Source organism: Pinus tabuliformis, chromosome 6 (genome assembly GCF_031772625.1).
Source record: "Pinus tabuliformis cultivar Carrire ecotype Pingquan chromosome 6, CPIR1, whole genome shotgun sequence".
Taxonomy (NCBI): Eukaryota; Viridiplantae; Streptophyta; class Pinopsida; order Pinales; family Pinaceae; genus Pinus; species Pinus tabuliformis.
Window position 1 is genome coordinate 1,493,005,342 of NC_142292.1, and position 13,481 is coordinate 1,493,018,822.

The 13,481-nt window shown below is 39.4% G+C and overlaps 1 protein-coding gene across 4 annotated transcripts in view; it reads right to left on the bottom strand.

Annotated features, from left to right (window-relative positions):
• LOC149264312 (uncharacterized) overlaps nucleotides 1–11,858 on the bottom strand; it is a 52,488-nt gene extending 40,630 nt beyond the window's left edge. The window contains exons 1-4 of one of the 4 annotated variants that reach the window (XM_089427924.1): nucleotides 9,041–11,857; nucleotides 3,267–3,428; nucleotides 2,008–2,459; nucleotides 1,306–1,521 (exon numbers count right to left, since the gene is read on the bottom strand). In XM_089427924.1, coding sequence (XP_089284050.1) covers nucleotides 1,306–1,521; nucleotides 2,008–2,459; nucleotides 3,267–3,428; nucleotides 9,041–11,114 — 2,904 coding nt within the window. In that variant the 5' untranslated portion in view covers nucleotides 11,115–11,857. Of the gene's footprint in view, nucleotides 1–1,305; nucleotides 1,522–2,007; nucleotides 2,460–3,266; nucleotides 3,429–9,040 lie in introns of all 4 variants that reach the window. The other 3 variants (XM_089427915.1, XM_089427911.1, XM_089427918.1) reach the window with 3 other exon arrangements.
• Between the last annotated feature and the right edge of the window lie 1,623 nt (nucleotides 11,859–13,481).

Genomic DNA, 13,481 nt, shown 5'->3' on the forward strand with positions numbered 1-13,481 from the left:
AGATCTCCCTTTGCATTTTGAGTTTCCCTTTAATGATCATTACCCATAGTGGTCTTCCCTAGCTTTACATGAAGGAAGTTCCTTGGGTAAATCAGAATGGTTCTCGATATTGTGGCTATGCAAAACATAAGTTTATCCTAAGACGGGTGTAGGGCCTTCTTACAAATGATCCCATTCCCAATTTGGGCCTCCAAGTGCCTTAGGAACAATGGCAATATTGGAGATGGGCGAGAGCCACAAGATTTTACCAGATAAAGGCCCCACTTTGGGCTACAAATGGCTATCCTTCGAGATTGATTTGAAAGGTCATTTGAACAAAATTTGGTGTTTGAAATCGATGAAAAAAATGTGGTTGGTCTAGCTGAGGAGACTATGGAAGCCGACCTTGGAGCCAAAGAAGGCCTCTTTGCCCAGTTTCTTATTGTAGGAGGTCTACAAGTGGACAAAAGATTTGCATCTGAGAGTAAAAAACCTGTTGTGATGTCCCCTATGTAGGTGGCTAAGACTTTGAACACAAAAGTTTTGGTTTTGTTCCCTAGCCAAGTCTATATAGGGCTTGGGTTCAAACTCTATGTCAGCAATACATCCCTAAGCCTTCTAGCACTTTCTCATGACATGTGCCAATCTATCCTTGCAATTATTGCACAAGAATGAAAAATTCGCATGGAAATGGAGTTTTGGAGTGGGGCCCTTGTATTTTCAGTTGGGAGCCACCTAGCCCATCTTGACCTCCATTAGCACAGTCTCACCAAGGTGACACTACGCCTTACAACCAGACAAAGAAAACGAGTTCAAGAGTGCAAAGAGCAGGGACATAGTTGGCCTCCTACCCCAGCTAAGAATGACAAGCAGTTTCCTACTTTCGCCCTAGCCATATCAAAGAACTCAAAGTCTCCGAAAAAGGCAAATGACAATGGTATCAGCCCATGGATGATGCTCCCCCAATGAGTGGATTGGACCTTGCCCCTGATGACCCCTCTCTTGTTGTTGGTATTATTGTTTCCTAGTGTTTATGACCAGGTTATCTGCCTTGTGGTTTTGGACATTGTCACTTTGATATTTTGGATACAAGATATTGCAGCTCTTTGTAATCAGGTGTTTTGGAGTTAGCCATCCTGCAGTGTTCAGTTGATAGTTTTTTGCTAGTGTTCATGAAGGCTACGTGTGTGACCATCCCTTTTTTATAGGAGAGCAATGTACATAAGGTTTTATCAATAGTCAAAGGAAGTTTTAATGTCCAAGAAATTTTTTTGAGCTGAGAATATTTGATTGAGAATCATGCATGAATAGTTCCTGGTATCTTACCTTACTAGAGAGTGGAATAACATGGACACTGGCATCTCCAAGTTCTTCATGATGTGATTGAAGGATATAGCAAAAGTTTCTAGCATCTGCATGGTCCTGGAAAGCAATGGTGTGGTAAGGGCCAGGCTTACTAGCCGATTCAATGCCTGGAACCATCTCCAGAGAATATAAGCCTCTCAACACCTCGCCTTTGTTATTTCTATAAAGGCCAATGCACTGCCAAAAAAAATTATGATAATAGTCATTCATCAGAGCCCACAAATAATTTGTCAATTGCAAAACACCCATAGCAACAGCATAGCAATTTCAGGTACCAGAGTCTCATTATTTTTCATCCTCGAAAGTCATATTACACTATCTTAAAAGGGCAGTATTATGAAATACAGGATGGACAGATGGAAACAGTACATAAATAAGAAGGTAAAGCGGAACATAGAAAAATATAGGAATGGTGTCAAACCGAAAGGTAGACAAACAATTCGAGATAACTTTAAGGAATAGAAATATGAACAAAGCATATGGAAACACTGAGCTACATATTCAAATATATCAACGGAAAGGGTATAAAATAAGAGGATAAACCAGAAAATAGAAAAGCCCAGTAACTGTGTCAAAATGGAAACACTCAAAAAATATTAATATTTTTAAAGTGGAACTTTGAACAAAGTGCATTGAAACACTAAACTACATGTTTAAATATACCAGAACATATGGATGATTCATCCACCAAAAATGGTTCTGCAACTCTCGCTGGCACTCATTTCCTTTACTAGTTGTTGCTTTCCAGTCATCCATTTCATGCTCTTTGAATATCTTGGCCTTCTTTATTTCATAATTTCCAAGTTTTCTTTCTGGAGACAATAAAGCATCCTCTGCTTTTTCGTCTGAAACTGCTCTATCTAGGCTTTTAACAGACTTGTAAGTTGCATCTATTGCTGCGCTTGAGGAATATTTTGAAGCAATGGATGAAGATGCTAAAACAGGAGTTCTCTCTGCCATGAAATTTTTGTTTTCTTCTATATCAAACCCCATATTCTCTGCCGTGAACATCTTCCCGTTGTTGTTTTTATCAGACAAAATGGACCTGCCTGTTTTATCAGAGTTCTTCCACACAGTTGTAGAAGACTTGGGTGTATCATCAACATCAGAACTACCTGAAATAGAACAAAATATGAAAATCAGAACCCATGATTCTAGTATTGCTTCTCTCTCCATTGGCATATGCCCGTGCACACAAATTGTGAAGATCTCAAGCAACCTGTACCTATTTCTAAAAGTAATGTTTATTAAGTACTCTTTTAAGCTCTTTCCTAAATTAAACAAATATGAATTCGCAGGATTCAGAAAAAACTGTACACAAGGAATCGAATTCTGCCCCAAGATTAGAAACAAAATGTTCTAAAGGGCCTAAAGGATCCTAACACGACATAATCATATTTGTATACAGAAACTTGAAGTCAAAATTTCAAAACCAAGTTAAAAAGTACAAAATATATAGATAATAATAAATACATATAATATATCGACTATAGTCTATAGTTTTCCATTTAAAAACTTTCCGTCCAACCATTAACTCTCTAATCCTGTCATTGTATATTTCGAAATCACGCACAAATCATTAATTTCCACTTAAACTACTTTCCCATTACTGTAAATAATAAGCATGTAAGAGGCAGTTACTGCTGCTAGAATGCCAGCAATATCTACAGCGTTTTCAAATCATCTCCACAACTGAACAAAATCAACTTAAACAAGTTCAAACTGATCTTTTTCTATGTTCGGGAACAGAGATTCTAAGCAAAATTTGACCCCAACTGATAGTTTTGGGCTTTCAGCTACTGTGAATGTAAATGATGCTGCAATTTTCTATACATTCCCAATAACGGAGGCTATATATGGAACCGAAATAAATCAATTAAGATTGAAGGTATGAACAATAGTTATAACACAAAACAACTCACTTTGCTGCAAATTAGCACCCTTGTGACATAATGGTACAGGATTTGACAGCATTGAGATGCAGGTTAAAAAAAATGTAACAATTCCTGAAGTTAACTGCCTTCGCCACATTAAATTGTTAGCAGCTTGGATCCTTCTTCTGAACGATGAATTACCATAACGAACTGTTTCATAGCAATATGCTAATAGTTCAGTTCTAATATTGAAAACGGCTTTTGTCATCACTAACACAAATTTAACATGACCATCAGTGACCAAATCATTAGTAAGAGATAAGCTATAAATGCAAACTCAGTTACCATTTATGAAATGTAGCTTGACCATTTGGAACAATTTCCTTCACTCGTCTTAACATGCATTCTATCAATCTAGAAACTGCTCGCTGGCATTGCAAGTTGCTAGCAGTTTTACAAGAAGTTCAATGGCTTTCATCAGCTCTCTGCACAACACTGTGAGGAAAGCCAAAGCCACGTGTTTTTCTTCTAATGTTTTCTGGGAGAGCCCATTTTTCACATAGCTTCCGAATTTGCTATAGGGAGAACTGTGTATTCCAAAATTATATAGCTACTCAAGTGTTAGATAAACTTGACACTGTGATGGAGTTGAGGTTGTGTCAACAGTTATGGTTAATAGTTGTGCTTTTTTGGGCACCCGGTATTGGTGATCCATGGTAATAAGCGCATGGTATTACATGTAGTTGAAGCCATTAAAAGGCTAGAGGATTCTCCATTGTAGTGAGCCATGGTTGAGCAGTGAAAGCTTAGGTTGTTGGCCGGCTTGGCTGTGTTTTAGCCAAGGACAATAATAGATCTATTGTTGTCTGGTTTTTCCCCAATTGGGGTTTTCTAGGTAAATCATGGTGTACATGATTTGAATGTGTTGTTGCTATGTGTATTATTATTATATTTATTTCTCTTGTATTTTACTAAAAGAATAACAAGTGGTATCAGAGCGTAGGACTTCGTTGCACAAACTAGCAGCGCTGGCTGAAGCAATGGCTCGTTGCACAAACCAGTAGGGCCGATTGAGCAATGGTTCGATGAGGAGCATGATGCAAGTGCATGGGATTGGTGTGATCCCATTCATTGTTTTTTGGTGCCAACAGCGAAAAGGGATTTGTGACCAAGTCCCCGAAGCCATGGTGATGTTGCAGAGCTCAGTATCAAAAAAAAAATCATGACTGGATGTGTGGTTTTGTTTCCAGTTGCAATAACTTTCTGCATCACATGGTGGTTTATTCAATAGCTTCTTCAAACCAATATACGTGAGATTGGGCATCAATATCTTTGGTCTTGGATTCGTTACTACTTTGGTGGTGGCAGGAGTAAGAGACGCCAATGGGGACAAAGGGCTGATGCAATTTGATCAATCGATGCACAGCGAGCAGATTGAATGTGGGCATGTGGATTTGCTGACCAATCTGGATTTACATACCCCTTCATCCATTTGGAATCTCGAATTGGAATTGAAACCAAAATTTGGGATTCTGAGTTAAGTCGACAGATTTTTAGCCTTTTGTTTCCAAGAAAGGAAGTGAAAGACAATAGGCTGGTTGAATCTGGGCTGAAATCGAAGAAGAAGAAAATCAAGATTGTGTGGGTGTCAGTTATTTTACGGGTGAGGAGAAGTTGGCAGCTCCTTCAGTTGTTGCTGCTGCGATGTGTGCACGCGGGTGCGGAGATAGGCAAATGTTGATTCCCGTTGGAGGCGGCGTTGAAGATCCCACCAAGATTTCTCCCAGTTCTCCCAATGCTTACCAGTCTTTGCGATGGGAAGAAAAAAAATTGCGGTGGCGAAAGATAATAACAACAATCATGAAGAAATATTGCAATCGTTGGTGAAGCTTCAAGGGCAGCAGATTTATAAATATTGAGGTGGCTTCAAAGAAGCCGCAACCGGCAGTGGCGGGGAGTGGAAAATTGCCATCGAATCTCCTTTCTCCAGCCCTGGTTGTTAGGGAATCAAGGGCTGCTCCAAATGAGGAAGGCAGAGAATGAGACAGTCATGGATTCAACAATAGAGAGTCGCATGAGATTGGAAGCGGTCATGGCATAGAGTTATTATTATTTATTTTTTTTGGAAGTGCAGCATAAGGCTGAGCAGATATGAATATGATCTGACTTTCTCGTAGGAATCAAGAAGCGTTATTCCTGTATGCTGATGAGCAAGCAGAGCCGACATTACAAGTAAGCAAAGTCACTTGTTTAGAGGAAAGAATTTGGAGTCTTGAGAAGAGTAAGAAGAGCCACCAACCTGGAGAAACAGTCCCGCTGCCAATCTGGAGAGACAGTCCTGCCGCTGTCGCTGACTGAAAAAATAAATCTGCAAAGCTCGAAAAATGTTGCACACACAAATCTATGTGCAGAGATCAGATTCAGAAAAGGGCTCCGCCCATCATGCAATGAACATAAAGTCGGTGGTAACATGATGGTTACAAAGGTATATGGCTTGCATGTAAATTTGACATTCTTTATCATTTACCATATTCTTGGGAGTGATGGGTTGTTATTTTAATGGCAATGTGGGGTTCGTATGAAAAATGATAATTCTATATATATATATATATATAGAATTATCATTTTTCATACGAACATATATATATATATATATGTTCGTATGAAAAATGATAATTCTATATATATATATATATATATATATATATGTGCGTCATAAAAAATTTCAAGAGGAAGAGCATGTTTGAAATTTTGGTGTGGAAAAGAATGTGGAATGAGAGAATGTTGGCTTAAATAGAAATAATAACTAAAAAAACAAAAATTAATGGAGTTCAAAAATTTTCATGTAAATGGGCATACAACTATAAGACCTGATAAGGCATGCATACCCCGGTAAATCACTGGTAAAGTCTAAATGTCCACTTAAGTAATATGGGGACACATGTGAGGGTATGCTTAAGCATGTTGAGCTAGGATATGTGAAATTCTCAAATATCCTGACAATGACTTGGTAGGCCTGGTAGTGAGTGGTGGCTAGCCCACTTGGGTTGTTTGGCTAGATTTGGCCAAGGAAAACCCAAAGTCAAGTTTAAAGGGAGGATTGTTAGATAAACTTAACCCTGTGATGGAGTTGAGGTCGTGTCAACAGTTATGGTTAATAGTTGTGGTTTTTTGGGCATCCAGTATTGGTGACCCATGGTAATAAGCTCATGGTATTACATGTAGTTGAAGCCATTAAAAGGCTAGAGGATTCTCCATTGTAGTGAGCCATGGTTGAGCGGTGAAAGCTTAGGTTGTTGGCCGGCTTGGCTGAAAAACTGCCATCGAATCTCCTTTCTCCAGCCCTGGTTGTTAGGTGTGAAAATTTGGAGACCCAAATCCCCTACTGCAGCAAACTGATATTACTTCTACTTGTTAATTCATGCAAGTTATTTACTGTGTTACACTGTAAATATCGAAGTAAATACGATTGCAGCCTTCACTAATTAAATTATATGTGGAAACAAGAATTGAGCAAGAAGAAATAACACACACAAGTGACATCGTTGTTTTTGGACAAAGGTCCCTGAAAAAAACCCAATGCGGGAAAATCGGTGCAGCAACTGAGGGTTTGTATTATTATGCAGTAGTTTCTGAATACAATTCTTCGGATGCCCAAACTAGCAATCCTATACAAAGATCTAACTGGACAAAACATAGAGAGATGATCTCACCCTGTCATTGGAAAATCCAGCATTGATCTGCATTGGATATGAGTCTCTGCGCAGCACTGCATCACACTTACGCAGTTACTTCGTCACTCTGTTGGGACTGCGCTGCACCTCATCTTGATCTCCTACTAGCTGGAAACTTCGTCAATCTGGCCTCCCGATCTCACATCTCGGCTCCAGCACTAGATCCTGATTATTCCCCAGCAGAAATACGGACTTCCTCTGAAGCTCTACGTTGCCTCTGAGTGGCACTGTGTTGCCTCTCTAGACTACTCTCTGCCCTCTCCGTCTTGCACTCTCCGGATCAGAAAAACTTCCTCTGGAAAACTATCCCTGTCCCTCACTGCAAGAATCTCCTCTATGATATTTCTGTCTGCTCTTTTGAGAAATCAATCTCTTGATCCCACTCGATGTGTCTTCCAAATGCCCATTGAAGTTCTTATTATAATCTTCTCGTTGAGTAATCAACAGCCCAAATTTAATTATAATCAATGGCTCAGATCATATTAACTCGATCTCCGCCTTTTTCTAAAAGATTCACACCCAGTTTTATTAATACCCTTTAATTATTTTAATTGCCTAAGTTTAGACTTAGGCATCCATTAAAAATAATTAATTATTTTAATAAAATTGTCTCCGGGTGGAATTTCTCAAAACGATTTATGGGTACTCTGGAATACATGTGTCCTAGCCTCCCTGCAAATTTTGAGGCTTAGAGCACATCCAATGCTACCAGAAATCAACATTAGGGAATCAAGGACTGCTCCAAATGAGGAAGGCAGAGGATGAGACGGTCATGGATTCAACAACGGAGAGTCGCACGAGATTGGATGCGGTTGTGGCATAGAGTTATTATTATTTATTTTTTTTGGAAGTGCAGCATAACGCTGAGCAGATATGAATATGATCTAACATTCTCGTATGAATCAAGAAGCACTATTCCTGTACGCTGACAAGCAAGCAGAGCCGACATTACGAGTAAGCAAAGTCGCTTGTTTAGAGGAAAGAATCTAGAGCCTTGAGACGAGTAAGCAGAGCCACCAATCTAGATAAACATTGTCGCTGCCAATCTGGAGAGACAGTCCCACCGCCGTCACTGACTAAAAAAAGAAATCCGAAAAGCTCGAAGAATTTTGCACACACAAATCTATGTGCAGAGATCAAATTCAAAAAAGTGCTTCGCCCATCATGCAATGAACATAAAGTCGGTGGTAACATGATGGTTATAAAGGTATATGGCTTGCATGCAAATTTGACATTCTTTATCATTTACCATATTCTTGGGAGTGATGGTTTGTTATTTTAATGGCGATGTGGGGTTCGTATAAAAAGTGATAATTCTATATATATAGTGGGGTCATAAAAAAATTCAAGAGGAGGAACAGCTTGAAATTTTGGTGTGGAAAAGAATGTAGGCTTAAATAGCAATAATAACTATAAAAAAAAAATAACAGAGTTCAAAACTTTTCATGTAAATGGACATACGACTGTAAGCCCTAATAAGGCATTCATACCTCGGTAAATCACTAGTAAAGTCTAAATATCCACTTAGGTAATATGGGGACACATTTGAGGGTATAATAAAGCATGTTGAGCTAGGACAACATGTGAAATTCTCAAATACCCTGACGATGACTTGGTAGGGCTGGAAGTGAGTCGTCGCTAGCTCACTTGGGCTGTTTAAAGGGGGGATTGTTAAATAAACTTGACCCTGTGATGGAGTTGAGGTTGTGTCAACATTTATGGTTAATACTTGTGGTATTTTGGGCACCCAGTATTGGTGACCCATGGTAATAAGCTCATGGTATTACATGTAGTTGAAGCCATTAAAAGGCTAGAGGATTCTCCATTGTAGTGAGCCATGGTTGAGCGGCGAAAGCTCAGGTTGTTGGCCGCTTCACTATGTTTTAGCCAAGGGCAATAATAGATCTAGTGTTGCTATGTTAATTGTTATTATATTTATTTCTCTTGTATTTTATCTGAAAGAATAGCATTAAGGAACATATATGCACATTGCAGATATATATTTGACCTATGGACAGTTCTACATCTCTTGGTGTGGTGCCTGATCAATATAGAACTATATGTCTCCTATGGAGGGAAATGGATTACCTTTTCCATTCATTAAATTCTCCACTCTCTCCTTTATCCATATTTTGACACTCTCCCCTTCTCGCTCAAATTTCCTCTCCATACCTCTGAAAAAGAGCAGCTCTTCCTCAGAGACTAAACCATGCATTGGCTCTCTTCCAGCTTTTTCATTCTCCAAAACCTTCGGAACGATTTTCCTCAAAACCTCATCCGTCATCCATTCCAACTCCTCTGCTTCCTGTACCAAAGCATTGTTTCCATCCTGTATATCAGTTTCCAGCCTAGTTTCCAATCCTGTACCCTTTTTATTTCCACTATCCATCATTGCCTTATCTTGAGCAGTTTCCAAGTGCTTTGGTGACACAGATTCCAAAGCATTTGTAATTGCAACCTGCTCTTCTGATTCATTTTCAGTTTCTCTGAAAGTTAGCTTGAGTTTTTCATTACTTGCTCTCTCAACCCTTACGTTGGAACTTATTTCCTCTTTAGTTGTTCCAGCACCCTTTATTGTATCCACTGATTCAGCAGAAGAATATTTTTTATCATATGGATTTGAAGTGTCTCTAGATTTATCACCATGTTTATCATGCCTACGTGCAATTACTTCCCTGGCTTCGTTTACAGATTTAATCACTCGTGGCTTGATTCTCTGTGAACTTTTCAGGGAAGATCTGTTTGCACCAAACCCTTTTTTCTCGCTCAAGCCTTTCTTTACCCGTCTTCCATCCACTGATTCCTTCCTTTCATTTTCAGCAGCCTTTTCTGTAGAACTTTGCCCATATTGCAATGTGTCAAGCTCTGGCTTCCCGGTTTCTTTTAAAGTTGTATCACTGTTCTGGTCTTCTCTGAAATGGCTAGAACCATTTCCTACAGTTCTGTGTGAAAACTTCTCCAGCCCTGCTTGCCGAAATAGGAGGGTGCTCTGGAGGTGGTTATTTACTTCCTTTGTGATATTTAGTTTGGCATTCTTGCCTTGAGTATTTAATTTTGATTCTTCTGGGTCTCTATAATCATGCGCTTCAGTTATCATCATATTTAAAGTTGAAGGGTAATCTTCCTTTCCACTGATACCATCTGCGTTTCTTCCCATTGTTTTAGAATTTGAGGGGTAGTCTCCATCCTGCTGTTCTGAAAAGTCTTCAGCACTTTGTTGTTCTATCATACGAACCTTCCTTGCCATGGCCTGAATCTCCTGAATCTTCTTGTCGAATTCAGTATTGTCAAGTGGAAACTTCTTATTAGAGGTGTTCATAACCAATGCTGTATTCCTAACTTCAGCCTCTGTGCTAACAGCTCTTTTGTTTTGTGAAATCAAAGCAGAAATACCACCAGCATTCTTCGCGTTTAAGGTTTTGGAGTTGGCAATCTTATACTTTTCCTTGTAAATTTCTTCATCTCCAACCTGGTCATTGCAAAATATATATTTCCAAGCTCCCCAGACAAGCACAGAACTAATCAGTACAACAAATCCAATTTTAGAAGTCTTGAGTACAGGAGAAGGATGATCAATCACGGATCTAGCTTGAGAGTAGAAAGATCCTAACAGCCCCCACTTTTCCAAATTAATTTTTTCTGTATTTACAAACTCAAATAAGGTACTATTTCTTTGTGGCTTGACTACCCCAGCTTCTATATCCTTAGCCAGTTGCTTGGCTTGTGCTATTTTTGATTGCGAGAACGAGATTGTCGCTTCATCCGGACGGTAAGCAAGGAAAGGCTGAACCACGAATCGGTTGCGAATCTCGTCTTCATTGACCGAGACTTTCAGCTCTCCATCGGCACTTTCATAAACCAGAAAAATGGGAGTCTGCCCAACACCCCAAACCCGTATATCCTTCTGGTATTGTGCATGCCAACTCTTCCATGAATCCCACATTTTTCCTGCTTGCGCTATGAATCTTGAATTGCCAATCTCCACGCCCATTTTTTGGCTTTCTATTGCACTATTCTGGTCGATATCATTTCCTGTGACAGACTGTGGATCTGGATTGGTGATCATTTTAATTTCATCCATGTCGCATTCCGAACTGCCGATATGAATTTCATTCCCATCGGTTAAGAACTCAATCGCATTGGCACTGAATTCTGAGCTCATAATTGCTACCTCTGTATTACCAAACCTAAAACTTTCAACCTTATTAACCACTTCCAAGTAATCATCACTAATATTCCGGATCACATTTATATTGGGCTCTGGTCCCACAATACTCAACTTTGAATTGTCATCAGTAACCGCCTCAACTCCATTTACAATGGCTTCCGAGTCGCCAATTTCCCCCTTCGAATTATCACCCAAAATGGGTTCAGAGTTTTCTGCATCTACCTTTGAATTGTCATTGGTTTCGATGATAATTTTGGGTTTCTGCAATGTTTTTAAAAGTTTTGGACGCAACGCGTTTCTTCGCTTGATACCTCCAGCAAGCCATATTCAGCTAAAATCACAGAATTTGTAGGGAGCGTTGAAGTGATATTTACCTTGGAAATTTTAAGAATACACCTGCGTTGCTGAAGTGGGTTTCCAAGTCTTCGTGGCAGTTTGAAGCCTCCAAAGGTAACGAACGAAAAACCCATCTGAGATTGGAAACTAAGTGCAGTTCCGCTGCCAAAATGGAATTCTGTGAGGGCAACCATGGCCATCACTTCATTTGGGAGAATGCATTTGATAAGTTTTATATTTTATATCTGAAGCGGAGGAGAAGATCGTTATGTAGAATTTTACTGGGGTTTATTCGCAAGTGTTGGGAGATGACAGGGTTTTGCTAGGGTTCAAGCTTCAGGAAAATTTTGCTCGCTTTTGACATAATAGGACGGCAAATCGGTGATTACGTTTAATCTTGTGTTGTATGGGGCGTGAATTTTTAAGATAATGTGAATGTCATTTTATATTTTTTTTAAATTCATTTTTTTCCAATTGAAACTTGAGAGGTGAGGTTAAGTGATTTGTGCCTCGGCAGGTTTACGTTACTTTTTAACTTTGTAATGTGATAGATGGTGTGTGCTTCTCTTTAATAAAAGTTTAATGTGTTTAATTTTTATTTTTATTTTTTACATATAATATTATATTTGTTTTTAAATTACATTATATTTATGGTATTAGTTTATATAGTTATACCCTCGATCTGCATGTTAGTAGGACAGATGGAAGGTTATTAAAGACTTATTGTGAGAAGCATAGAGAAATTTATGGTTTGAGATTGGGTGTCGATCATGCAATGTTGGTTTCATTCATTGGCAAGATGTGAAGAACGAACGGAAGCGTCGAGCCCCCTTCTCGCATACCCGCACACATTACTTCCAAGTCTTTGATCTCATAGAGTAACTAACATTCCATCTAATATTCTACTCGGCCAGTATCTGAAATCAGAGGCAAAGATGAGCTCCACAGTGGACAAGGGCCAAAGGAAAAGGTTGAGATATTCAGCTTGCAAAGGAAGCGAAGTTGCAGGCTACGAAAGATTCGCAGTTGCAGGCAGAGTAATATGGTGCGTGAAAGAGCCAAGATTAGGAGAAACGGCAAAGATAGTGGGCATCCACCTCTACCACCATGGCACGGACAGGAAGAGGAACAATTTGAATAATAGATTCCACCTCACATCCATTGATGGGTAGCAGCCATGGAAACTCTGGAACATAAATGAATCTGCAATGTACTTTGGGCAGTTTGGAACTTGTTGGCTTGAGAGTTATAGCAATAGGAAGAAATCAGGGATAGGTTGAGCAACACATGGCAGAGATAAACTCTAACTTAAACAACATCTGCATTGCTTTGAGAAATTTATATAGGTCGATGGGGCTAAGATTTCCACCTCTTCTACTATCCACATCAACCTCTGACACTTTTGCAAGTTCTGAAGTTGATATATCTACTTTCCGGGTAGCATCTCAGGCCAAAGGCGATCTCCCAGGTGTTCAGGAGAAAGGCCACGAGCCTGAGAGGGTTGGAGGTTCTCCAATAGTGGCTCAGCATCCCGAGCAAGGAGTGTGTTGGACACCTAATCCGATAAGAGTTATGGTATGGAATGTGAACAGTCATTGGGTCCAAGAGACCACTTGGAATATGAAAACCAAGGGTTATAAGTCATTGTATAAATATGTAAATATTTGTGAATAAAATGTATCTCATGTTTATCATAATTTTACCTATTCATTTGTGAGTGCTTAACATGGTATCATAGCATCCATAGTTGTTAGGGCATGAGTGAATGCATGGTAGTTTTCCCTGGAAAATCTTGTTGTGTGTATAAGATTCATGTCAAAACTTAAAACAATGGATTGATGTTGGAATGTGTGGATGGTGGACATAAATGGCTGAGAATTGGATGCAATTAAGAAGCTTCGTCATGGGGTCTAAAACCACAGGAAAATTATATAGGTTGACACCTCCTTCCACATTGCACAGCGGCCCTCCTTGTATGTCGAGCTTTAAATGGCTCAAGGCCCAGGACCCATAAGGTTTTGCAGG